Here is a 24125-nt window from a genome sequence, read left to right on the forward strand (position 1 = left end):
CAAGTCCGTCTCGTTGGTGTCTGCCGTGTTCTTTTTCATGCTGTTATTGGGAATTGTTGTACCTGTGTTAGCCCAGAATTGTAGCAAAAATAATCCATGTGCAACTGGATGCTGCTCAAAAGACGGCTGGTGTGGGACAGGTGAAGACCATTGTGGGGATGGCAATTGTGTTGACACCTGCGACTTCAAGCTCCAATGTGATGCAAATACTCCCTGCGAAACAGGATGCTGGTACGAATCCAATTGGAACTTTTGCCTCCTCTCACTGCTGACGATTTCAATGGCACAATGAAGCTCAAATGCAGGATACTGTGGACTTGGCCCTGACTATTGTGATCCTAAAGTGTGCGTCTCTGGCTGTGATGCCAAAGCCGAATGCGATCCGGGCTTTGGCTTGGACTGGGCAGAAAAATCAAAATGTCCTCTAAATGTCTGCTGTTCTGATTTTGTACGTCAATACAATCTGATATTGGACCTCTTGTACCATCTTCGGTGGAGACTCATTTACTAATGGTCACTTTCTTTCTCGTGTATAGGGTTTCTGTGGAACGACTAAGGAATTTGTGAGTAGCCTTTCGACACCTTCAGGGTTGCTTCAACTAATGCTAGGCAGTGCGGAAATAGAACCTTCTCCCATTCAACTTGCGACAAGAAGACTTCTACGTTGGATCGTGTTGTTGGGTACTATGAGGCGTGGTCGGCTCGCCGTTCGTGCAACGCCTTCTGGCCAGAACAGATTCCCATGGGGGTTTACACACACATCAACTTTGCTTTCGCGGCCATTGATCCTGTCACCTTTGAAGTGCGCCCCGACCAGACCCAAGATCTTGCACTACTCAAGCGAGTGACAGATTTGAAGACCCTGGATCCTGATCTCAAAGTCTTGATCGCTCTTGGCGGATGGACTTTCAATGATCCTGGGCCAACGCAAACAACATTTTCTGATATTGCACGGTCAAAGAAAAACCAGCAGAAATTCTTCAAATCGCTTCTCAATTTCTTGTCTACTTACAACTTGGATGGTGTTGATCTGGACTGGGAATATCCCGAGGCTGATGATCGTAATGGCCGTCCTGAAGACTTTGCAAACTTTCCAACCTTCATGGCCAACTTGAAGAGTGCCTTGGATGGCTCTGGAGGACGAAATGAGCTTTCAATTACGCTCCCTGCATCTTATTGGTACCTTCAACATTTTGATATTGTGAAGCTTGAACCTCACGTGAGCTTCTTCAATATCATGTCTTACGATTTGCACGGAAAATGGGATCTTGGGAACCAATGGACTGGTGAGTATCTCAATGCGCACACCAACCTCACGGAGATTGATAAGGCAATGGAGCTGCTATGGCGCAACAAAATTGATTCCTCCAAGGTTGTTATGGGTCTTGCATTCTACGCCCGCGCATATACCCTTGTTGACTCAGGTTGTGTCAAGCCAGGCTGCCTTTTTGCATCAGGCGCAAATGAGGGAAATTGCAGTCGTGAAGTGGGAATCTTGTTGAATAGTGAGATTGACACAATTGTCAATGACAAGGATCTCACCCCTACATTCTACGAAGATGCTGCCGTCGAGGTGCTCCATTGGGATGACCAGTGGTTATCTTACGATGACTCTAAGACCCTTAAGCTCAAGGTTGACTACGCACGTGAACAATGCCTGGGAGGTGTCATGGTTTGGGCTATAAGCCACGATACAAAAGATGCGAAGTACTCTAAAGCACTGGGAGGGGTTTCTGAACGAACCCAAAAGACACTACCAGGCATCTTCCAAGAGGAATATGCGGATATTGAACCTGAAGACCCCTACATGACCAAAGTGGAGAACCACGCCCAGTGCAGGTGGTCCAATTGTGGCGATTACTGTCCTGCAGGATGGTTAATGATGACTCGTGATGATGATTGGAGCACCACCGCCAACGAAATCATGCTTGATGATACTGCTTGCACATCTCCGCATGCTCGAAGACTTTGCTGCCCACCCGGCGAAAAGGCCCCAAAGTGCGGGTTCTATTCCTTCAGAGGCGGAAAATGCGACGGCAGTTGTCCCTCCGGTTACCGTGAGGTTGGGTCACTCACGAGAGGTTGTCGACGTGGTTACCAGGCAGCTTGTTGTACCATGGAAGATGATACCAAAAAGTTGTTAAACGCTACGAGGCTCTACGACAATTGTGACTGGGCTACAAGTCCAGAATGCAATAGTGGAAAATGCACCTTTGGCGGCTCAGCATGGCCCACGGAATTCGTCACTTCTACCACTGGTAGTGGCGCCGATTTCTGTGATATAGACTACGACAAATCCTACTGGGACGACGATATTTCCTTTTGGAGGTATGTGTTTCAAAAGCGCAAATACTGCTGTGATATATCTGATAAAAACTCCACCTGGGGCACATGCACCTGGAGAGATGATATTGAAACCTACGGCACAACTGGAAAGACGTGTATGTCCGGCTGCAAATCGAACGAGATCAAAGTTGCACTGGAAGGAGGCGAAGAGTGCATTGGCAATGGTGGCGGAGCAAAAGCATATTGCTGTACAGGGACCTATAAAGCCTCACAAAAAGTTCTCGTTCCCTCGCTGGCAGAATATGAGAATGACCTTGCTGCTTGGGTGAAGGATCCTGTTTGCGGTGCTTCCGGTGGTCTTAGCAAGAGACAACAGAGCGTCCTCAAAGATACGCACTGGCTCGCAGTTCTCCATATTGCGCAAAAGCTGATCCGAGGCGGCGCAACGGGGAGTGACACCAAAACAATGACCTACACAAAAGATATGTGGGACAAGTATCTAACGGATAAATGGGAGAATTTGTCAAGTGATAACATCATTGCCTGGACCAATGACGAGGACAGAAACCCTGATGCACATGAATATAGCCCGCAGGAATGGGCATCTGAAATCATGTGCTCTTTGGATGAATACAATGGGATACTTGCGGACGATTACATGGACCCTGGGAAAGTCTGTGTGCTTGCTTGTCCGGTGGCCAACAACAAGCGATCAGTCCGTTCTAAAGATGGTCTGGTAATACGCAATATCAGGCAGTCTGCGGCCGTGTTATCATCCACCGAAACAGCTGAGGGACAGCCAAACTGGGGTAAGCTAATCACTCCAATCTCGCGCACTCTGGTACTGACTTTAAAAAGGATTTATTGTGGAAAGAATTATCGATGGTTCGATGCCATTTTTCTATGAAATGGTCATATATACTAACAGAGGAGAAAACATTATTGAGAGTACGTATCCCACCAAATGTATAGCAAGTTCACAACTAATACTCGACAGTGGTCTGGGAACTTCCTGGTGAGGAATACCGTGAATATCAGGACGATAGATGGGCAGTCTTCCATTTTCATTTCGAACATCTGGCAGACCGTGATGGTATCATGAGACCAGGAATATACGCCATCAACGCTTTTCATGCCCAGGCATTCGAAAATGAACATCCACGCGCTCGCGTGGATGGCAACAGACGGCAAACTCTCAACACGCGCGCCGAAATTCTAAGATGTGAAACTCAGAACGAGAGTAATGCCGAAACGCTATTCTGGTATCCGGGAGACATTCCCAACGCATCCATGCCAGACGATCTCCCTACCTGGGCCCAGCGACTGACTCGGTTTGGAAATTACTTGTGGGATGAGGATATGATCACTGCTGAGGCGTTTACTGCGGCAAACAGGGGTCAATTGACTACTTCTGAGTATGAGACGGGAGATCCTACGTGTCCATTGCGCGAGGAGTTTGGTTGGAATGGTTACGACAGAAGCCAACCCTTTACGCCCGATGGGCAAATCCTAACGCAACCCAATAACTAGGGCTCGCGGGATGATGTATCTCTTTTCCTGAACTTTGTTGTCAATGTGTTTCTCGTGTCATTGCCCGGACAAACGCTATGTCCATGACATTCTCAAATTTCTTTCAACCCTGGAACATGGATGTTGGACTGGTGTCCTCTGTCTAATCTACCCTATATATTTGGTACACATCACCGCAACCAGGTACCTACCTGAAGTGGAACATTAGGGCTAGTAGATTGTACCTTGAAAATTCAGCATTTAGCCTCAACATCACAATACTTCCGTACTAATACTAATAAAGATCATGAATGTTTCAATTGGGGCGGGAGTGAAGTGATGATTTTTAGCGACTCGGGATGTTCTTTATATAAAGGGAAGCGAAGCTCTGGTGGTACGTAGCCTTGAAAATTCGCCCAGTTTGGCGAAAGGTGGGGACTGGGGTTTGGACCCCTCACGGGAGCTATTTTGATTTATCTTGGTGGTACCAGAGTGCTGGGCCTGACTTAAAATGGGATGAAGAAGAAAGAACCTAGATGGAAGCAAAGACAAGCGAGATAATAGATTTATGGACCGATGAGTTCCGACGCCCAGCTCTGACTCTATGGCCCGATCCCGAATTAGGCTTGATCAATTTCAACATGGTTTCGTAGTTGTAGTCTACTAGTTTTCTTACTGGCCTGCGTAGTATGTATTATGAGCTAAACCTCGAGGAGCCGTGCTGGAATGTTGTGAGATTAACATTGTCCAAAATCCAAATTGCCGAAGATTGGCAAAAAGCAATAAGTCATGCTGGTACGAAGATGGAATAGCGGACAGGCATTGATGACCAATATTTGGCCTGATTTTGGCCTCGATGTACTATGGCTCGTTTCCCCTGTTCTCTTGATACCTAATCAACTTCCTTCATCAAGATATTCACACCGACACTTCATATTTGTTCGACATCATACACGTTCGACATACCTTCTGATTTCGTCTTGTCGCTTTCGTCAAATGAATCCACGTCTGCCCTTCGATGATGCTGCCTGGGAAAAAAGCGACCAGAACGAAGAATTCTGGCTAGATCTTCTCTTTGATGGAGACATCTACAATAAGATTGGAATTTTCCTCGCTGAACATCATTCCCCTCGCCAATGGGCCGATTTCAAAATTTTCAACTGCGGCGGTTTCAACGCTAGCTTCCTCATGACATTCACCGATACCGATGCTGGCGCTCTTTTAAGACTCCCACTGCCTGGCGTTCATATGTTTCCTGAGGAAAAAGTTCGTAATGAGGTCTCTATCATGCAATTCATCACCGAAAGAACTTCACAAACAATGCCGATTCCAGTTCCTATGGTCTCCCGCTGGGGAGGGAGAAACGACAGTCCATCAAATTTGGGTCCCTTTATAATCACGGACTATATTGACCACGAGAGAAGCATGTCTGATCTTCTCGAGACGCCGGGACGCCAACCAGAACAACGTCCAGAACTTAATCCGGATATTAGCGCCACAAAGCTAAAAGCTGCCTATAGAGAACTAGCCAATATTGTCTTTTCTCTCTCTACACTATCTTTGAACCGGATTGGGTCTCTGAAACAAACCGGCAAATCGGCGTGGGAAGTGGCATATCGGCCATTATCCATGTCTATGAATGAAATTGTGCGTCTAGGGACGCTACCTCGATCGAAACTCCCCACCGTGACGTACGACAGAGCGTCGTTGTACTTTGAAGCCCTAGCAAAGCTACACATCTCACACCTCGAACACCAAAGGAACGATGCTATAGACTCGGCCGACGACTGCCGGCGTAAGTTTGTTGCTAGATTCTTATTTCGGAAAGTTGTCCGAGATCGGGAGCTTAGGGACAAGTGGATGTCCCATGAGCATGGCCCATTTCCAGTTTTGTGCGACGACTTTCGACCACAGAATGTCATGGTCGATAAAGCTGAAAAAGTCGTTGGGGTGGTGGATTGGGAGTTCACGTATACCGCCCCAGTTGAGTTTACGCATGCTCCACCCTGGTAGCTTCTTCTCGAAAAGCCGGAATATTGGACCAAAGGCCTTGATGACTGGTGTGCACAGTATGAGAAACGGCTTCAGATCTTCCTTCAGGCAATGATGGATTGCGAAGAGGACGCGTACCAGACTCGGAACGAACGACACGAAGAAAGCGAGCGACTCTCTAGTCGGATGCGACATAGCTGGGAGAGCGGAGACTTTTGGATCATGTATGCTGCAAGGAACAATTTCGCCTTTGACGCCATATATTGGAACAAGATCGATCGGCGATTCTTCGGGTCCAGTACCTCTGACGACAACATATGCGATGTATGGAAGAAAAGACTTCATCTCTTGGAACCTGAAGAAAAGGAAATCATGGATAAATATGTGGATTTGAAGCTTCAGGAGAATGAGACAAGGCTTCTCTCTTGGGACCCAGATCAGTATACCCTGGAATATATGGCCAAGATGGGAGCTTGATCGCTCTTGTGCCAGGTGGTTACCTAAGTATGGTACTTCCCTCTAACTACTTAGACCGCTCAAAGCCACAACAGCAGATCAGAGACTGGATGGAATGCATTGTCTAGTGTTGGCATTGTAAACAGGCCTCGACCAATAATTACCTACACTAATACCAACAGCAATAGCATGGTAGAGGGCATCTGGAGATAATTCCGTCTGGGCGGTCACGGCGTGATGGCTTTCTGATGTTCTGATGGATTCAACCTTGAAATCTCGCCATGGAATGCACCTCCAATCAAATATGGCCATTCTCACGATCATCAAATTGGGCCTCGCCCGGGATGGACGCGGTTGAGATCACTCTGATCCACTTCCAGCTCCATCTGCACTCTCTTGCCTCCACATATCTTGAGCGGCCCAGTCGACCGGGGCTTCTTGCAGGGGCTTCCCGATCCTACCCGTACGTCTGAACTGCGCGCCTTTTGTTTCGTGAACAGATCACGCCGCCAATCAATCAGCTCGTCTTCAAGAAGTGTGTATCGTGCGTATTTGTCGATTGGGGCTCGGAGGGGCAGCTGCACGGTAGTCCAATGGGACTCGGTGAAAAGTTGACGAATCCAATTCTCACTCACTTTCATCATATCAAAATCCAATGCGGCGCTTTCGATGCATAAACCACGCATATTTGCCAAGGAATTCTCAGGCTGACAGACCGGGTAAACCCGGCCTCCAAATGCACGAATTCCCCAAGCAGTACCAGCCTCGCGGCACGTTAAGCCAGCAGGGGCTTCAAAAGGCTGACCATCAGACCGTAGTCGACCGGCCCTGATGCTGCGAAACTCTAAAACGTGGGCCAATCCGTGAGCGAGTAGGACTGCTAGAAAGGCTAGACCCGCCATTTTCTGACTATCACTCGAAGCCGAATCCTTAAGCAGTCGGATAAGATTGTAGTCCACGATGATGAGATCCGACGGCCGGTCTGGCAACAAGGTCGTCGTTGCAAACGAGGAAGAATTCGAGTCCATATCGGGGTCAAAGTCGATATCGGGGATAGTGCGCTGGATGCATAGAGTGATCTCTTCCTTTGAGAGTTCGAGCTCGGCATCAGCCCCAAGCCATGCGTCCGGGGAGCCTGGGTGTTGACGGCGGACAAAGAGGGCAAATGACTGAGAGTATTGTGTTATTATTCGAGACGTAAGAAGGAGGGCTGGTCGTAGCAGCGCATATGCTTCGTGCGAGGCAGGAGTATCCCTCTCACGGAACATTGGAAACTTGGACCTGGGAAAGAGATTCTCGTTTTCCAAGCTGCAAAAAGTGGAAGGGTAGTTGTCATAATTCTCAACAGCAAAGTCATTATCAGCAAAGCCCTGGGGGCAGTCATGGTGCGTGGTGGTAGCCATCTCAAGTTTGCCTGCGCTCATCGAAGCGCGATATTTCGGAGGTTGTAGACGGAACTCACGGAAGGAGGAGTGACGGAAAGGGGGTTGGCAACTAGATAGCGAAGGTGGTGATGTAAGGCAGAAACGTTCGAAGGCGGCATCATTACATCAAACCTATATAGATAATAGGCTATAATGTTATTGTTCTACTTCTATCGGTGAAGGACTGAAGCCAAAACTGATTCATTTTGGCTGGGCCAGATGCAATCTATCAGAAGCCTGAACAAACATGAAAGTAGGCACAGGGAGGGAGCGGTGCAAAGTGTGCAAACAAGTATTGGGTCACATGCTCACGTGACCCTAATCCGGCGCGGGCCGCACGGCAGTTACCCTATCCCTTTGACCAAATCTGGGCTGTTACGCTGTATGGATAGAAAAGCTCGGATACTGACTATGATCTCTTGGTAGTAGTCGGAGCCGTAGCAACATTTTTCCGGAGGTTATAGACATGATCAAGGGAATATCGAAGATAGGACGTCACCTGGTAATTAGGTCGAGGGTATTCGACCTTTTGAGGCGGTATCGCGCTGTTCCCCTTTCCCCAAAATGGGACGTGGGAATAGCCTCGTCTCCCATTGCTATGAAAGTCGGTGACCAAAGGCCCGTGACTAAAGGCTCGTGACCGATCGTCCCGCCTCTTTCAAAGCTACTTAACCCTCTGTCCTGGTGCCTCTTCGCCTTTCATTCTTGACCTTTCCAACCACCGTTGTTCATCGCTTTGGCCATCCTTTCTCTCGCGTTTTATCGTTTTTCTTATCTTCTTTGGCATTATCCATCTTGTGCTTCTCTTTACCAGAAGGTCGGAAGCACGCGTCAATCAACAAACCTCGCCGCCTCCATCCAACATACCTGTCTTGCCATGTCCCACACTGGCCTGGCTGACAACGATCTTGTGCAGAAGCCACCAGAGGTGCCAAAGGGATGCGGCACCGACAAGTGACCTGCCCGCTATGATGCAGCAGTATCTTCCATCCAAGCTGCCGTTGTGCCCAAGAAGCAAACACCATCCCTCGTGCTTCAAGCTTCGGCGTGAAATGTAAGACAGAGAATTACATGGGATCCACTCTTCCCCATCTCCACGCCTCTTCACTTGGGAGTTAAGACTGACATATCCAGATCAATTCCGGAAACATGAGTACCACGTCGGTGTTCGCACGATCTTCCTGCTCCGCGCTGAGTTCAAGCCCTTCTGTCGCCTTCCTAGGGAGGCGAGACAACCTGTGTCAGCCCCATGAGCGAGTAACACCTTCTTCACGTACGACGTCAACGTCTATCAGAGCGCCCATGGTGGCAGGCTCGTTGATCGTGACCCTCTTACCGAGAACGAAGGCTGCGACCAGCGTCAGGTCCATGAACAGCACATCGTGTTTGATACTATCAGCAAGCGTGGATCACACAGCCGAAATCACTCTTCGCTTAGCCCAGCGCCACATCATCGACGAATCATTATTGTGGCTTAAGCCATGTAGTTCATGTTTGGTTAGCCCATTTGTCAGGACAATACAAATTTCCGGATAAAACGGCGCTCTCAGTTAACTGCGCGTTGATGCGTAGTTCTAGGACCTGCCGATTGGGAGCTGGAGGCCAGCGCTGGGGTTAAAGCCCCATTTTGCGTTATTGGCATGTACAGGGCCCCATAGGGCCCAGCATAAAGGCAAGCCCTCCACCGTTGTTTCCTCTTCTCCTTTTAGCCCCTCGTTTGAATGTGGCTACTAGTGGCCTTCTGCTGTGAGCCCACCCATCGAGGTCGAGGGTATGGCAAACGGTAAACCCACTGTAGTACGAACCCAAATCCTGGACCAAGTACCAGGTAAGAAATCCTGGGCTATGTCCCTTTACGGCTCAGGTCGGATTCAGTTCCATACGCAGACCGTTGGCCATGCACAAACCCTGGATCAAGTACCAGGTACGAAATCCTGAGCTATGTCCCTTTACGGCTCAGGTCGGATTCAGTTCCACACGCAGACCGTTGGCCATGCACAAACCCTGGATCAAGTACCAGGTCGGGTTGCGATGAGATTTCTCTTGCCCGCCCTCCAGCAAATGACAGACACCTCTTCGCGGTGCTGGAGACTACTACTCGGCTTTAACCTGAGCCGAGGAAGCCAAGATCTGTCCTCAATTTTTACACGGCATTTTACACAGTCCGTGGAACTGGCAAGAACTATTCAAAATCTCAAACTGTCAACATTGTCCAAACACCCTGTGTCCGCGCAATTGACACCGCCTTTAAATGGCATAGGATACCTGAAAGAGGCAAATAATCATCGCAGAACGACAAGATATAATCTCGCCTACGCGATATCCAAGCCAGTATAGTCAAAGTATAAGATCACGTAACTTTGAGGCTACACATTCATTCAGTTGCTCGAGCTTTAAGCTGTTTAATTCAAACCTGTTTAACTCAAATCTGTTTAGCTCAGATCAGGTTAGCTCAACCTAGAACCTGTTCAAAATGGCCATTCTATAAGTAGCCAAAACTTTATCGTTTGTTTGACCATATCATTTACACCTTTGATTTCTGTTAAAGAATCCCCCTACGGCAAAAATACACGCAGGCGCGGATCGTGTTAGTCTTATCCTCAATGGAAACATGGGTCAAATTATGTTTATTTAACTGTGGTAATAAAGACTTTCCCCAGCCTGTAGGCCGAGCGAATTGCAGACAAGGCTTTGATTAATTAGTGGCTCCACTAAATACTAAAAGCAAATCATGGTAATGTTCGTTCATGATACTGTTCGTTCATGATACTGTTCGTTCATGATACTGTTATAATGTTCGTTTTAAGATACTGTTCGTTCAAGACAGTGTCCGTTCAAGTGTTAGTCAGATTATGAAGTTTAAGATAGTGTTCGTTCAAGTGTCCGTCAGATTATGAAGGTCAATATAGTGTTCGTTCAAGACTGTTCGTTCAAGACTGTTCGTTCAAGACTGTTCGTTCAAGACTGTTCGTTCAAGACTGTTCGTTCAAGACTGTTCGTTCAAGACTGTTCGTTCAAGATTGTTCGTTCAAGTGTCCGTCAGAATATGAAGTTTGTGTCTCAATATTTAGTTTTTCTATGCACTCACTCTCTGCCAAAGTGAACATACTCGGCTGAATAAGTAAAGCAACCTCACTTTTCACCCACTATGCTAGTTTTGCTATTATCTGTTCGCAGACTTTGCCGGGGTTACTCAGCACTAATTGTACGTCACCATCCTGTCCCCAATTATATCACAAGATTATTCGGTGACCAATAATTCTTCATCGCTCGCGTTTATTGTCGACTTACACAGCACAAAGGAGCTTTCAGCGGCCGTTTAAATTCCCCGCGGTCTGTTAAGCACTAGCTACTTCGACGTCTCGACACCTAAAAGACCGCCTCTACCTGAATACTAGGGTATTGCAGTTTACGATCTATCTTTGTCCGCTGGCGATAATTTAACGTATGTGAAATATTTGCTCGGAGGTCGTAAACCCCCGCAGATTGATCTCTAAATACCCAGGAGAAGTCTACTGTTGACTGCTACCCGCCTGGCCTAAATAGCGGATCAGAATAGAATTAGCCGCGGGTAAACTTGGCCGAACGTCCCCCGTGTGCATTTAGACTCTAGTAGCATAAGAAGGAGTCATTGCAGTTCAGAGTGCACTAAGTATGGCACTCCGATTGTATCTCAGTAAGCAGCGAGAGAATTATCTGAATAAATCAGACTAAAAGTTCGTTCACAAAACTGACACTGCCTAGGGCAGTTTAACCTTGCTCACATCAAGACTACCAATTTCAGCCAATCAGACCTACGCTAGCTAAGGGCACTCTGGCCGAAGACAGTGTTCTGAAGCAAGATCACAATTTCTCCATCTACTATAGTGTAGGGGTTCTTCTCCGCTGACCTAATATTTCGTTGGGTCCTTTCTCATTACCGTAGACAGTCCGGCTTGATAAATCATATGCGATATAGGGGTATACGTTCCCTTGTCCTTTTCCAGTGCCCGAATCTCTCGCGCCGCTGAACTTCCGTCGTAACAGGCATTTCCTGATCCATGAGAATGCAGTCAAATGAATCGTGCTTCCACGCGTCAAGGGCTTCCTGCCCATTGTTGGTCGTGGTGACCTCAAATCCCAAGACTAACATGAATTGTGTAATTCCAGCCCTCCGCATTTTCCTATCAAAAATTATATTTTCCGGCTTCCTGGTCACATTCTTGACCAGAGAAGAAGCTAGCCATGCTTTTGTTCTGATTTTATCTCTGTGTATTTTGTCAACTGAGGCGTGTTACCCATGCACCTTGGGCAGCTTCTATTAAAACAACCGTCTTCTAAAATCATATGGACCAAAGTGACTTCTGGAAAACGGCGGGTGTCAAATTGAGGGTGGAAACTTGAATGAGATCAGTTGGCCCATTCACCCAACAATGTAGTGGCAATTTTGAGCCAGTTTGTCCTTTGATTTTCAGCGTTGCTCAATAGTTAGAAGAATCATGGCCAGTAAATAAAGCACCACTTTTGCAGAGACACAATAAGCAAATTAAGTCTTGTGCCTGCCTCATTAGTGATCTCTCCTATAAGTCCCGCGACCATACAGATCAAATCTGATCCACTATGAGAAGGCGGGCTTCAACATCAAAAGCCTTGGCAAAATGGACTATACTGACCCTGTAAGTTTCCGAACAGTCCTTTGCAGCAATCGCGCTTCCCGTTGCTGTCACAAAGCCCCTGAAAACCTCGTAGCACACGTCAAAGTAGTGGTCACCGTGGGCCTTCTATCAGGTTGAAGCCGGCCTCTCGTAGAAAGCGTGTACCACCAGATAAATCTTTTGATCAGAACAGTGTTGGGGCGGCAGATTCCTTCTCCAGCTCATAGCTTTGTAGAGCCATCCCGCCTACATCAAGAAACCTTGTAAGTCAACAAACAGGGAAGCTGAAATAGCATTTCGCGGCCACTCACTCGATCCATAGGTCGACGTACTTCTGGTGAAGGACTTTGACCTTACCAGCACATTTATACCCGTTATGGAAGTCAGACTCTCGGAAGAGTTATTGGCAGGACTCAGTGGATTTGCGTTGCGACCCGTGTCTTTCGCCCGCTGAATCGAGAGCCTGGAGAAACATTTCGATGTCTCAATATTGAAAAAGAGTGTAGAATGAGCTTGAGGACTCAGCGAGAGCAAAAGGAAAGCCGACTTGTTGTGATGGTGGTTTTTCTCCGGTTCTGATAACCTGATATTTTATGGAAATTCAACCAGTACTTATAGCTCATCTTTGGAACTGCTGTCCGATGTGTCCGATGGAATAGTCCTAACAACAGCCAGTCTTGTAGAGAAGGGAGCATACAGCGCTCCCAGGATCACCAGGTTGATGCACATGCCCCAGAATGCATGCAATTCGTCCTAGGAGTAATACGCACGATGTGCAGCCAAGTTTCCAACCCTGCTTCCACTGAACGCGCTTCATGGGCTATGATCATTCCTAGGAACAAACCAAGGGTGCTTCCAGGAGCTCATGAACAGGCTGTCAGAGATCGAGCATATATAGTAGCTTGGCTGTTTGGTCGCTGACCAAACATTGTGCCTTTTTGGCCAGATGGCGTAGTGGTAAAACCCAAGCATCCATGAACCGTCACACAGGCAAAATGGGTCATCGCTTGCTCCCAGGAACCGACCCTTGGATAGCCCCAATAGGAAATATTTAAAGCACCTTTCATTGGGCACCTATAATTAACCTGCTCTCAATGTATGAAAGAATATTCGGGACAGGCTGGCACTGACCGATATGCTTTTGTCGGATCTTGGATAAGAAACTTTCCTCTAGCTCCTCTGATTCTATTAATATCGAAGTAATGATAACGACGACAATTCGATTTTTTTCGTGGTCTCGGAAGAATATCAAGAATATGAAAAGCTCGATGGCAGTAAGTAGATCACGCCTTAGATTATTTTGTATCATACAAACGAAAACATAACAGTTACGTTACCTTACATTGGATAAAATACTTCATGAGCCAAGCCATGTCAAGTGTGGCGGTGCAACGATGTACTAGTAATGTAACGGTGTTTTGATTTGTGATATGCCCGCTGTAATCGGTTTTCGCCAGAACACGCTGTGTTCACACTCACTATCATAACGATTTTACGCAGCGAACATCTTCAGCTTTAAGTCTAGCACGAATGACGGCTTACTGTCTGACAGAAGGTATTCCCAGTAATTCTGACTCTGGAGGATGTAACAAAGATCTTTCATTTTTTTGGTTTTCGCTAGCGACAAATACCTTTCGCTGGAGTCTTGGGTACTGACATTGTGACCTTAGAAGACAGAGGTATGTTGAAGAGTTGAGTCTCTATTATTTATGAAAAGTAAATTATGTACAAATAGACTACAATTGACACACAGCGTAGTGCTCGAGTTACATAAACCAATTAGCGAGCATATCTCCGACGGACCATCCGATTAGACCCTGATCTGGTGCATCGCTGAGGAAGTTCTAAATCCTTCCAAGCCTGTCGCAGAAAGGCCGTATCTATGTCTACAAAGTGGAGCCCAATCTGCCTCAAGGTCAGATTTTTGGCCTTGAGCTCTAGCAGCTTTCATTTTTCTCTTGTATTAAGCTTCTGACGGAGCTTGCGAGTACTCAGATCACCCAGATTATTGAGCGGTGACTGTGATCTTGGCTTGACTCGAGTGAGCGAGACACAGGCTTGATTACCAGAAAGGGTTTTGTCGTCGGATTCTGCCTGCATATGATGGTACTCCTCACGCCTAAGCTTCGGCCTTTGATTGCTGGGGGAGATGAGAGAATCTGGTCGTAAAGCCTTGCCTGGCCTTTCATTTGCTTCTTTGCCAGCACAATCTTTGCTAGATCGTTTAGACAGCTTTTGGCAAGTGTAGGGTTCGTTCTTTGCCGCCAGCTCGTCCATAGAGAGATCGGGCGGGTCCAGCTGAACAGTTGCTTGGTTGTAAGGCTCGCAATCATCTCCCATGCGAAGTTCAATTGGCTTGAGGATCCGAGGGTCAATGACTTCAAGACCGGGAGTTGTTGGCGGGGAGCTGAGTGAAGAATCTGCTGCGGGAAAGTATGATGCAGCTGCGCTACTTCTACTGCTTTCACTTGGAGTATCACTGAGTTCCGAACAGTAATATCGTTCGGGATGTTCCTCAACGTACGAAAGCGATGCAGAAATGGGCACAAATATCTGGTCTGGCTGCTGTTCGTGACGCGGAGGCGGATGAGGGTAAAAGCGCAACCTTTTGGGTCGCTCCTCCTCTAGCTCTGTCGAAGATCTTTGTGCTTCCAGCTCCGTCTTGAAGGCACGCTTTCTCTTCCTCGGAAGCTTTGGACTAGACCAAATAGCTTTGTTGAGCCCGTGGATGTCGTGCAAATGATGTCGAAGGTCACGCTCATTGTCGAATTCTTGGGCACAACCGCATACTGGCTTTGTTGTAGGCCACTGGAGCCGACACATGTGCTGTTCTTCGATGTGTTGCCTCAGGTTGCCACTTTTCAGCCAATAATCCAATCGTTCTTCCGCGGGAAGATACGCATTCCACAGGCACAAGGGACAGTAGCCGGGGCGGATTACTGTGTGACGATATATAATAACTTCACAGTGTTGAGTTTCCCACGACTGGAGATGAGCATTGCAGTGATCTCGCCATTCACTTAACAAGCACCACTCCATACATTCGTAACAAAAGCGCATTTGTGACTCCGAGACTTGGAAATCAGCTGCCTTCTCGCTTCGAACGCATGCATGGATGTGAGTGCTTCGTTCACTTTTTTTTAAGCTGATTGAATCTGTCAGAGGCTGCATAATCACGGCCGAAGATCCACTTACCTTGTAATGATGACCTGGCAGGCTTTCGCCGGACAGGCACTATGAATTGGACTTTCATTGGGAAGGTAGACCACATCAAAATCGCGGAAGCATTGAGTCTGTAAGTCTTTGACGAACATGATTTTCTCTTCAAAGGACAACTCAGTGGTTCGGGACATCGCTGTTGCGATTCGCGCAATTTCAGGCATGATCAAACTCTGAGCACGTATACAAACATCATTTGTCACTGAGACCGGCTGCTCTTTGCCACGGTTGAGAATTTTTTGATCCCTTCTCGCCTGTACCCAAGAAGTTTGATACCTTTTGAGTTCAAACCGGCGTTGCCGAACCAATGCGTTCCTGTAACGCAGCTTCGCGTCCCGAAGATCCGTCTGATTATTGCACTTTCTGAGATCTCCGATGCGGCTTCTCAGTTCCACCATTTCAGGTAGCATCAAAATGCTTTCCTCGATGTGAGCAGGCAAATTAACAGGAAGACCAGGCACACAAAATTGAGTGTAGCCCTGGAAGTACTCAATGTGTTTCGTTTCACCTTTCTCATCAAGAACAGCCGAGACTGTGTCTATAGAGGAGCAATGGGCTTGATAGTGATCTGGAAATGTTTTTGGATCCCGATGCGCCAGGATTTGTGAGACGGGCGCAGAGCCATACCTTGCTGTATTGGGCGTCAACCACCGGATCATGCTCAGTTGTATTGATGTTCATTTTTGCTTACCTTCGACCTCCTTGGCCAGGTTCCTTCGCAAACAGTGTATTGTCGGGTGTTCACTGTAGCCAGCTGCATCAAAGATCTGGTGTAGGTAGGAGGAAAACTCTTTGTTCGTAAGAGGAATTTCTTGAGGCCCGTCGGCTGTGACATTCCGGAAAATCGGTTTCGTCTTAAAACTTTCCTTCCATTCTAATGGGATCTCTCCATTCGATAGATCAAATTCTTCCAAATCTGAAACAGTCTCTATACCAAAAAGCGCGCCATGTGCAAGTGCGAGTGCGAGGAGAAGTTGGCCAGATGCGAATTGAGGTTTGTTGCTGTCACGGATACCGATTCCGAACCTGAGAACATGTTAATAGAACTGGAAAGAAAGAACCAATATTTTTGAATCCTTACACTGTGTACTTTTCACCACGATTATTCTTGAGCCATTTCTGGTTGACTCTCCATCCAACCTCCCATGGAGCGGTGGATGAAGGAAATAGAACCAACTTGATGTCCAGGTTACAAAATTAGAACAAAATGAACTTCAGAGACGGTTCATACATACTTCGTATCGAAGGCCTTTGTAGTGTTTATCCTCATCAGAAGGCATAAAAGTTCCGACTCTTGCCCCCGTGAAAAGGTATAATTGAAGAGCAAATAGTATGAGGACCTTTGTCAGCCCGGGAATAAACTTTTGATGATCAGCTTGCCAAATTGAGGCGACAACTTTCAAAAAGTCATCCCTCTTGAAGTTGTACTTCTGCTTTTTCTGGTCCACGACAATGCCCTCTGCTGTCAATGTATTTTTTATCCACTGCATTTCATGGAAGAGTAGAGTTAGTGATGTGTTGTTGACAGAGAAATAAAGAACCCACATCATATACTTCTTTTCTATCCTTCTGGGGTACCTCCGTTTTGGTGCTCTCTTTGAATCCCCCAAAGAATCGTTCCGCCCACGCTTTGACAGTTCTAACAGTTGGCTGTTTGCCTTCGCTGAGTCTGCCTGTAGCAGAACTCACACACCAGCGAATGAATTCCTTAACCACATCATGGCTCGGAGGGGAACATCCGGGAACAGCTTTGTAATGTTTGAACTTATTGCTTGGATCTGCTGTGAAGCTAGGAGAGAAGTCAGCTTCCTCCAAGAACTCGCGGGTCCGTCAACGTACTCGAGCCAGAGGTCCAGCTTCTCTTGGTGTATTTTCTTGGTCTTGTCGAGCTTCTTGTCTTTATTTCGGATGCTGTCTTCCTCCCTATGGGCCCCGGGGACGTATCCATTCTTTTCTCGTAGTAGACGGCACCTTTCCTTGGTTATCTCATCGCGTCTGGCGAAGAAGTCCATTCGCTCCATAGTAATGAACCTTGCTCGGATGCTAGCTGTAGAAGCGGTTAGGTAGTGAAATGAAATGATTTGGATGAGATGATGAGAGAGCTGGTTCATGGGGACATGTTGTCCTTATATAGCTGAGGCTTCGAGCTCAAGTCGGCCGCCGTACTGAAAAAAGACAGGGAAGTTTGATTGGACTATCCCTAATCGGATGGCCTTCGCCATCTTATTTCTGCCTGATAGACATGACGCGTTATTTTGGGGGCAAGGGATCCTCCAGAAAACGAGGGCAGCCCAAATATCGTCAACGCACTAACCATCACAGAATAAATGGCTCTGTGGGGCCTGTCTCTATTGGGTAAGGTCTAGACTGAGTTACACAAATCAGGGGTGCTCACTGAGCGTTTCTAAGGTATCACTGAGCACTCACTGAGCACTCACTGGGCGATCTCGGAGCACGCACTGAGCATACCCAAGTGGTCACTGAGCACTCACTGAGCACGTCGCGGATTAGTCATCGTACACGTGACCGAACTTGAGCATGCTCACTGAGTCTGAGCCCGTGCTGACATCTACTCACTGATCCTGAGCCTGAGCGCCCTCATAAAGCGGCGGCAGCCCAGATAGGAAAGGCCCCACCCGGCAGACTTTATCCTGTCTATATAGGGACATATTACACTACATACTTCCGTGCTGCAGGTAGCCGTAGGAAAGTAACACGGTTCCATGATTGGTATAATATAGATACTGATAGGAGGCTCTGAAACGCGAAAAGAGATGTCCACGTAGGTTGATCTATACAACTATCTCTCTATGGAAGGTCTAATTGAAAGAAGGTTCAAATGTAAATCCGCCCTTCGAAAGGCTCTAGGGTCTCCAAAGATGAACTGGGATAGTTGCCCACAAGCAACTTCATACCCGCAGTCTTGTCCGCTTGTGTGAAAGTCTGGGGGTTAGTAGTGAAGTTCAGCACGATCAATGCCCGCTTCTCACCCCTTGATTTCACAAAGCAGAATGTCTCTTGGTTCTCATAGTCAAGGACTTCGAATGCACCGTGGATGAACAAGTCACGGTGGTCTTTCCTCAGTCGCAAAACATCTTTCCAGAACGACAGCACACTCGACGACTCATTCTCTTGCTTCTTCACGTTGATCTCATTGTAAAGATCATGAGCACGCATCCATGGTTTTCCCGTAGTGAATCCAGCGTGGGCAGAGTCATCCCATTGCATAGGCAGCCTGGAATGATCACGAGCCAATGTCCGAAGACCGTCCATGATACGATCTTTGCGTGTAGGGTCAACACCGCTAGCAACCCGTCGCTCTGCCTCTCGGTAGTACCCTAGTCCTTCGATGTCCTTGTATTCCTCGATTGGCCATTCACGAGGGGCGTTGATCATACCAATTTCCTGGCCCTGGTATATGAACAGAGTTCCAGTCATGCTAACCATCATCAGAGCGAGCATTTTGGCAGATATCTCTCGGAACTCAGGTGCATCCGAACCAAAGCGGGAGACAGAACGTCCGTTGTCATGATTCTCGCAAAAGGCTGTGGTCCAGCCATCGGTTCCTTCAATGAAAGATTGCCATTTCTCCACAATGGATTTCATCTTTGTCAGCTTCCACGGCGTAAAGATGTATTTCTCCTCCAGACTGGGCCCCATGCCAATGTGTCCAATATCCAGATGGAAGACCATGCTCAGCTCCTTGGCCGAGGCGCCCACATACTCGAGCACATTCTTCGGGTCTGGCGTATTGGCCAGTTCGCCAACGGTCATCACATCCCCGTAAGGAGCAAATGATTCATCGTACATCTCACGGATGAACTCGTGGATCCGGGGTCCATTGCACCACATTTCGATGGCGGGCTGAATGTAGCTTTTTGGATCTGTGATGGGGGCGTCGGGGAAGTCCGTGTGTTTGCTGTACTTGTTCACTGTGTCGACTCGGAAACCATCCACCCCTTTGTCCAACCAGAACCGAACCGCACTGTTATAGATAGCTTCACGCGTGGCTTTGTTGTCCCAATTGAGATCAGGCTGCTCTTTGGCGTAAAGATGTAGATAGTATTCTTCTGTTGTCTCGTCCCAAGTCCCTACAACAAAGTCTCATTAGGTCAAAGCATCTGGCCGTGGGGATATAGCAACTTACACGTGCTTCCGGCAAAATAACCCCTATAGTTACTAGGCGGCATCCTGTTTCCATCCTCGTCATATCGGGGCGGGCGCCAGAAGTACCAGTCGCGCTTTGGGTTGTCTTTGCTGCTCCGACTCTCCTGGAACCAAGCGTGCTGGTCACTGGTGTGGTTGACCACAAGATCGAGAATAAGTTTCATGCCTCGCGAATGACAAGCTTCAACCAGATTCTCTACATCTTGTACAGTTCCATATGCAGGCAGTACCTTCTCATAGTCGGAGATGTCATAACCCATGTCGTGCATTGGAGAGTCGTACATCGGCGACAGCCACACAACATCAACACCTAGCGACTGGAGATAGGGGACCTTCTCGACCACACCTGGGATATCACCCCAGCCATCGCCGTTGGAGTCGTAAAATGAAGCCGGGTATACCTACATTCCCAATACTTCAGTGATTTATTCAGGAAAGTGTTTGAGTTCCTGAACTAACCTGATACACAGTGGCCTCTTTCCACCAGTTATTCGTCCCCGTCGGAACTGATTTGTCTTGAATCGCGTGTGGTGACATGGTGGCTTGACAACCTTTGAACCTTTTCTTTTCAGCTGCCGACGCCCCTCTTATACCTTCTCATTATGTCCGGGACCAAGTCGGTCGGCAAATGCGGGGATATGCTGGGGACAGCTCCTGACCCGCCAAGCCTCCGAACTGCAGCCCCGACTAGCGACCGACTAACGACCGGCTTGCCGCCGGGGACTCGTTTCAGACTTGCTGATTGGCCAATTTGGTCGTAGTTAGACCCCACAATCTAATTTCCCCAGTTTTCTCCAAATTCTCGGGTGCAAGTTGACAGCGCGTGTGCATTTCCCCGGATCAGCCATGTACCTGGACCGGGTTATGCCTTTTTGTCGCTTTGAGGACTTTCGTGTATAAATGCCGCGTCTTCCCCGAGTTCAACAGCTTCATAATGCCTCAATATCGGATTGCCAAAGGCCTATTACTATCACATTGATCAGGTCTCAATTCAAGATTCTCTTTTGCTACGAATCATCCATACCTGCAACTTTATACCCCTCGAAGAATACATCCCGGTCATCCAAATGGTGTCAATCGATGACAGCACCGGAATGGATGCCAAACAATCCCCCGTCCTGACCGAGGGCAAACGGGCTGCTAAGAAGGAGCAGTCCATGACCCTTTGGCAGGCCCTTCGACTATACCCGAAAGCCGTCGGTTGGTCAGTGTTGCTCTCATCCACCTTGATTATGGAAGGATACGATCTCGCGCTACTGAGCTCAATGTACGCATCGCCTGCTTTCAACCAAAAGTTCGGAGTGGAGACAGCTCCGGGAAAATGGGCTGTTCCAGCATCCTGGCAATCCGGCCTTTCCAACGGCGCACGCTGCGGTGAAGTCATCGGACTTCTGATCAACGGTCTGGTCTCCGAACGTCTGGGATATCGGCGGACAATGATCTGTTCCCTGGTCGCGATCACAGCGGTCATCTTTATCTTTTTCTTCGCCGTTAATGTGCAAATGTTGCTGGCAGCGGAGATTCTCGCAGGTATCCCGTGGGGTATCTTTCAGACTTTACCGGCTGCCTATGCCTCCGAAGTCTGTCCGGTCGTCCTGCGGCCATACCTAACAACATTTATCAACATGTGCTGGGTGTTTGGCCAATTCGTGGCTGTTGGCGTCAACCGCGGCTCGATCTCCCGCGATGATCAATGGGCCTGGCGCATTCCATTTGGTGTGCAGTGGGTGTGGCCTATTCCAATCATGATCGGTTGTCTGTTTGCACCCGAGTCGCCTTGGTGGCATGTGCGCCAGGGTAATGTACAAGGAGCGCGACGAGCGCTACAGCGCTTGACGTCGTCTCATGACCCCAACTTCGACCCCGATGAAACGATTGCCATGATTCAACATACAAATGAGCTGGAGAAGTCACTTTCTAGTGGAACCACATACTGGGATTGCTTCAAGGGAACGAATCTTCGTCGAACAGAGGTGGTCTGTGTCGTCTGGTTAGTGCAGACTCTGTGCGGTCAGAACCTGATGGGGTACTTTGCCTACTTTTGCGTCCAGGCTGGTTTACCTACTGTGCAATCCTTCAATCTGTCTCTAGGACAATATGGCCTGGGCGTCATAGGTACAATTGGATCATGGTTCTTGATGACCTATGCAGGCCGGCGAACCATCCACGTCTCAGGTCTTGCTTGTCTATTCCTACTCCTCATCATCACGGGCTCTTTGTCCTTTGCTCCGGGAGACAACAACTCAGCAAAGTGGGCCATCGGAGTGATGCTCATTATTTTCACATTTTGCTATGACTTCACTGTCGGCCCGATCACATACTCCCTCGTCACTGAGCTATCATCAACGCGCCTCAAGGCGAAGACTATCGTTCTCGCGCGCTCTCTGTACAATATTAGCAACATTGTCGTCAACATTCTGACCAACTACCAGCTCAACTCCACGGCTTGGAACTGGGGTGCACGGTGCGCATACTTCTGGGCTGGAACATGTCTCGCCTCGTTGGTTTGGGCATTCTTCCGTCTTCCTGAGCCGAAGGGCCGCACGTACGAGGAACTGGATCTGCTCTTTGAGCGTGGGGTTCCGGCTCGAAAATTCGCAACAACAATGGTGGATCCATACGAGGGAGACGCTACGGAAGTGCATGAGGCGCATGTAGACAAGGATTAATGATTACTGGAGGTCAAGTGACAGAGCATGTAATTTTTCGCCAAATCAAACCTCTGTGTTGATATTCCTACACACTTGTACCATTGCACATAACAATCTAAGATCCCAGTACTTAGCCTCGATAATATCCCACCTACTGATGTCCTCATATGAATGTAGGCTACGTCGAATATTACAGACTGGAAAATAATAGTCGAATGACATCGTCATGGACGAACCTCCGAAGAAAACATTGCAATTCACTAGCTGCAAAGAAGAAGCAACAGGGCAAAATAAGACCAATCCTCACCCGGCTCTTCAGTTCCCTTCGGTGGAAGGTCCTTGCCACTATTGGGGCGTCTCGTATGGATTTTCAGGCTGGTGCTGCCAAGGGGGCTTGGGCACGGCGCCAGCCTGCCTGATCTGGTTCTCCAGTTATGACACCCGGCCCGTCAGCGCCTCTATGTGCGCATCCATCGCCTCTATTCCTCCCTCGTGGCGGACGAGGGTCTCTTGGAGCAGTTGCCTGATAAAGCTCGTCGGGACAGCGAGGAACTCGCTGCCTGCCGCGGGGACCTCGGTGCCCTCAGCGGGGTTGACATTGTTGGTTGCGGGGGCCGTGGCACTGATTGCGGCTGGAGCTGCTGGTGTTGGTACCTGCGCCCGCGCAGCTCGCGAGCGACGCGGTTTGGCTTCCGACAGACCCCACTGCCCGGGAAAGGCACCGCAAAGGGCACGATAGAGGTCATAGAGGCCGTATGTGGCCCCCTCCTTCGGCTGCTGTTGGAGTTGGATTGGCAGCATTCCGAAGTCGTCGCTCATCTGCTCTCTGAGCATCTTCGGGGCATTGGACCGCTTCAGCAACGCGTCGGCGGGGACACCCTTGTTGACGACGGCAGGCTGCACACGGTCGTGGATCCGTTGGATCCACTGCACAACTTCGACTTTCGTGCCATCATCATTGATTTGGAGATTGCGCCAATACCCATCGACGGCTTGGAGCTTCATGTTCGCCTTTTGTCCCTTCGTCATATACCGGACTACCTCCCAGAAAGTCTGTTTCTACCTGTGGCTTTGAGAAACAGGATACATCGAGCTAGCAGTTGGCTATTGGCAAGCAGTGCTGGCATCTGTCGTGTTCTGACTCCTGGTCAAAATGTTCTGGTCCACATATGACGCGCAGTTCAGCGGGAAGGCAGCAGAAGGGCTTGAACTCAGCCCGGAGCTGGAAGATCGTGTGGGCGTCGATGTGGTACTCCCATTTCCCGTGGTTGGTCTAGATATGTCAGTCTTAACTCCCAAGTGAAGAGGCGTGGAGATGGGGAAGAGTGGATTCCATGTAATTCGCTGTCTTACATTTCACACTGGAGGTAGGTATGTTGAATAAATGCGGTGAGTTTGGTTGAGTGACGCGTGCTTCCAACCTTCTGCGGGGACAAAATTGGAATGAGCGCCTCACTGTCAAAAGACTCTGTAGAGAGTTTCATCTGCAAGCCACAAGAACAGGGAAGAAGATGGATGGTGCCAATGAAGATAAAACGCTAGAAAATGGGAGAAAGGATGGCCAAAGAGAGAACCAACGATGGTTGGAAAGTTCAAGAATGAAAGGAGAAGAGGCGCCAGGACAGAGAGTTAAATAGCTTCGAGCGACGATCGGTCACGATCCTTTGATCACGTTCGGTCATGAGCCTTTGATCACGTTGGGTCACGAGCCTCCATAGCAATGGAAAACGAGGCTATTCGCACGTCCATTTTGGGGAAAGGGCGATGGCTGTGGGATTGATTGATAA

At 48.3% G+C, this 24125-nt stretch overlaps 7 protein-coding genes across 7 annotated transcripts; 3 read left to right on the plus strand and 4 right to left on the minus strand.

Annotated features, from left to right (window-relative positions):
* Positions 1-510: 510 nt before the first annotated feature.
* N7515_003869 (glycoside hydrolase family 18 protein) lies at positions 511-3816 on the plus strand (the record flags this gene model as incomplete). The annotated part of the gene is made up of 4 exons (XM_056664613.1): positions 511-563; positions 625-3095; positions 3145-3234; positions 3284-3816. The coding sequence occupies 4 exons, from the start codon at positions 511-513 to the stop codon at positions 3814-3816; spliced, it is 3147 nt and encodes a 1048-aa protein (XP_056523670.1).
* A 975-nt stretch (positions 3817-4791) lies between these two features.
* N7515_003870 (uncharacterized protein) lies at positions 4792-6264 on the plus strand (the record flags this gene model as incomplete). The annotated part of the gene is made up of 2 exons (XM_056664614.1): positions 4792-5745; positions 5809-6264. 2 exons carry the CDS (start codon positions 4792-4794, stop codon positions 6262-6264), a joined length of 1410 nt encoding a protein of 469 aa, XP_056523671.1.
* Positions 6265-7018: 754 nt separating this feature from the next.
* N7515_003871 (uncharacterized protein) lies at positions 7019-7667 on the minus strand (the record flags this gene model as incomplete). The annotated part of the gene is made up of 2 exons (XM_056664615.1): positions 7019-7071; positions 7139-7667. The coding sequence occupies 2 exons, from the start codon at positions 7665-7667 to the stop codon at positions 7019-7021; spliced, it is 582 nt and encodes a 193-aa protein (XP_056523672.1).
* A 6581-nt stretch (positions 7668-14248) lies between these two features.
* Positions 14249-17541, minus strand: N7515_003872 (uncharacterized protein; the record flags this gene model as incomplete). Its single annotated transcript, XM_056664616.1, has 7 exons — positions 14249-15446; positions 15497-16151; positions 16212-16546; positions 16602-16647; positions 16752-17004; positions 17066-17291; positions 17360-17541. The coding sequence occupies 7 exons, from the start codon at positions 17539-17541 to the stop codon at positions 14249-14251; spliced, it is 2895 nt and encodes a 964-aa protein (XP_056523673.1).
* Positions 17542-18355: 814 nt separating this feature from the next.
* On the minus strand, positions 18356-20224 carry N7515_003873 (glycoside hydrolase family 13 protein; the record flags this gene model as incomplete). The annotated part of the gene is made up of 3 exons (XM_056664617.1): positions 18356-19611; positions 19668-20088; positions 20147-20224. The coding sequence occupies 3 exons, from the start codon at positions 20222-20224 to the stop codon at positions 18356-18358; spliced, it is 1755 nt and encodes a 584-aa protein (XP_056523674.1).
* A 530-nt stretch (positions 20225-20754) lies between these two features.
* Positions 20755-22356, plus strand: N7515_003874 (putative MFS maltose permease; the record flags this gene model as incomplete). The annotated part of the gene is made up of 1 exon (XM_056664618.1): positions 20755-22356. One exon carries the CDS (start codon positions 20755-20757, stop codon positions 22354-22356), a length of 1602 nt encoding a protein of 533 aa, XP_056523675.1.
* A 414-nt stretch (positions 22357-22770) lies between these two features.
* Positions 22771-23343, minus strand: N7515_003875 (uncharacterized protein; the record flags this gene model as incomplete). The annotated part of the gene is made up of 1 exon (XM_056664619.1): positions 22771-23343. The coding sequence occupies one exon, from the start codon at positions 23341-23343 to the stop codon at positions 22771-22773; it is 573 nt and encodes a 190-aa protein (XP_056523676.1).
* Positions 23344-24125: the final 782 nt, after the last annotated feature.

The sequence above is a fragment of the Penicillium bovifimosum genome (genome assembly GCF_028826915.1).
Source record: "Penicillium bovifimosum strain IBT 22155 chromosome Unknown utg000003l_segment0_segment0, whole genome shotgun sequence".
Lineage (NCBI taxonomy): Eukaryota > Fungi > Ascomycota > Eurotiomycetes > Eurotiales > Aspergillaceae > Penicillium > Penicillium bovifimosum.